This window comes from Lolium rigidum, chromosome 6, assembly GCF_022539505.1.
Source record: "Lolium rigidum isolate FL_2022 chromosome 6, APGP_CSIRO_Lrig_0.1, whole genome shotgun sequence".
Classification (NCBI taxonomy): Eukaryota; Viridiplantae; Streptophyta; class Magnoliopsida; order Poales; family Poaceae; genus Lolium; species Lolium rigidum.
The window spans coordinates 196,476,125-196,477,551 of record NC_061513.1 but is presented as its reverse complement, the minus strand read 5'-3'; the positions used below and the strand labels follow the sequence as shown (position 1 = coordinate 196,477,551).

The window sequence follows — 1,427 nt, the reverse complement described above, 5'->3', positions numbered from 1 at the left end:
TAACTGCGACGCGTCCGTCTAGGACTCTGTTCGTTTTCCTGAGCTGCAAAAAGTAAGGAAAGTCTCGGCTCAATCCACTCACCACGAGCGCGGCGCGCGTCGTGTCGAGTCGAGTCGAGTCGAGCGAGGAGGAGGAGGAGCGCGCGTGTAGCACTCCTATTCTCACTCACTTACTAGTGGTGGAACAACCCACCTTATAAGGTGGTCTAACTTCCTCCCAACTTTCCATGTGGGACTAAACTTCCACCTCTTGCCACTCCCTAGTGAGCTGCCACCAACTTGGGCTCAAACTCACAAGGCTGCCACTATGTGGGCTTTGAGATTTATAGAAAAAACTGAAATATAATTTGGGCCACTAAAAGTGGGCCCAATATTTCAACACAGAACACACATTCGATAAGTGACACGGCACACTTGTAGTAAAACTCTGGCTCTGCTGACACCGGCCGAAACTCAGTCGACGATCCTGGCTAGAACACTACTCTTACAAGCTCACAACGACGAAATACACGTAGCTGCAGGTACTTACGGTTAGTTACGGGCGAATTGAAGAGACAATACGCATCACACTAGCTAATTAGCAGGGACCAGGGAGCAGGGAAGCTACACAAGAATACATCTAGGCAGCAGGGTGCTGGTCTGAGGCCGTACGAAGGTTCGTTGTGAAGGTCGATTGACGTACGGATCCACCAGTCCAGGAATGATTGGTTCAGGGGCACTTGGGCCTCTTCCTCGGCCCGGCGGTGAGCATGTCGCGGTAGCAGGGGCAGTCGTCGATTCTCCCCGTCGCCGCCGGCACGCAGGCGCACTCCACGCAGCACTGCCCGCAGTGCTTCATGCACGCCGGCCCCTTCCCCTTCCCCTTGCCGCACCGCACCGCGCACTTGCTCGCGCAGAACCCTGCTTGCACATGACGGAGAGCCAGAGATCAACCGCCGGCCGTATATCTTGCAGCAGGGAGCACGTACGATGCGAGCCTACTGACCTGGAGCGGCGTCGCAGGCTTGGAGCCGTGAAGCGGCGACGAGCAGTACGACGAGGAGGGCGACCTGCAGCGCCCTGCTTCCCGAGGGCTTGTTCTTGCTGCCGGTCATCTTGCTGATCGAGCTCGAGATGCGAGAGCTAGAAGGATGATGCAGATTGAGCGAGTGAGGAATGAAATGCAGCTCAGGTCCGGACGCTTTTGTACCGGCCGGCCGAGGAAGGCTCTGGAGGAGAAGGAGCGACGTGTCGCACGGTCACGTGCAGGCAGCTGCTCTGCTCTGCTCCAAAGTTAATGGCCGTGTTTGCTTGTTCGCGCGGAGGAGCCGGTCAGTGCCCACTGCACACCCGTGTCTCTTGACCAGTGGCCGCGCGCGTCGGCGAGGTGTACATGGATGATGGCATGCCGCGCGCGTCGCGTCCTGTGCGCACCGTGTCGTGCTCGT

At 57.7% G+C, this 1,427-nt stretch overlaps 1 protein-coding gene across 1 annotated transcript; it reads right to left on the bottom strand.

Moving 5' to 3' along the window:
- Positions 1–709: 709 nt before the first annotated feature.
- LOC124663667 (peamaclein-like) lies at positions 710–1,094 on the bottom strand. Its single transcript, XM_047201339.1, has 2 exons — positions 986–1,094; positions 710–900 (listed from the first exon to the last, which is right to left on the bottom strand). Exons 1-2 carry the CDS (start codon positions 1,092–1,094, stop codon positions 710–712), a joined length of 300 nt encoding a protein of 99 aa, XP_047057295.1.
- Between the last annotated feature and the right edge of the window lie 333 nt (positions 1,095–1,427).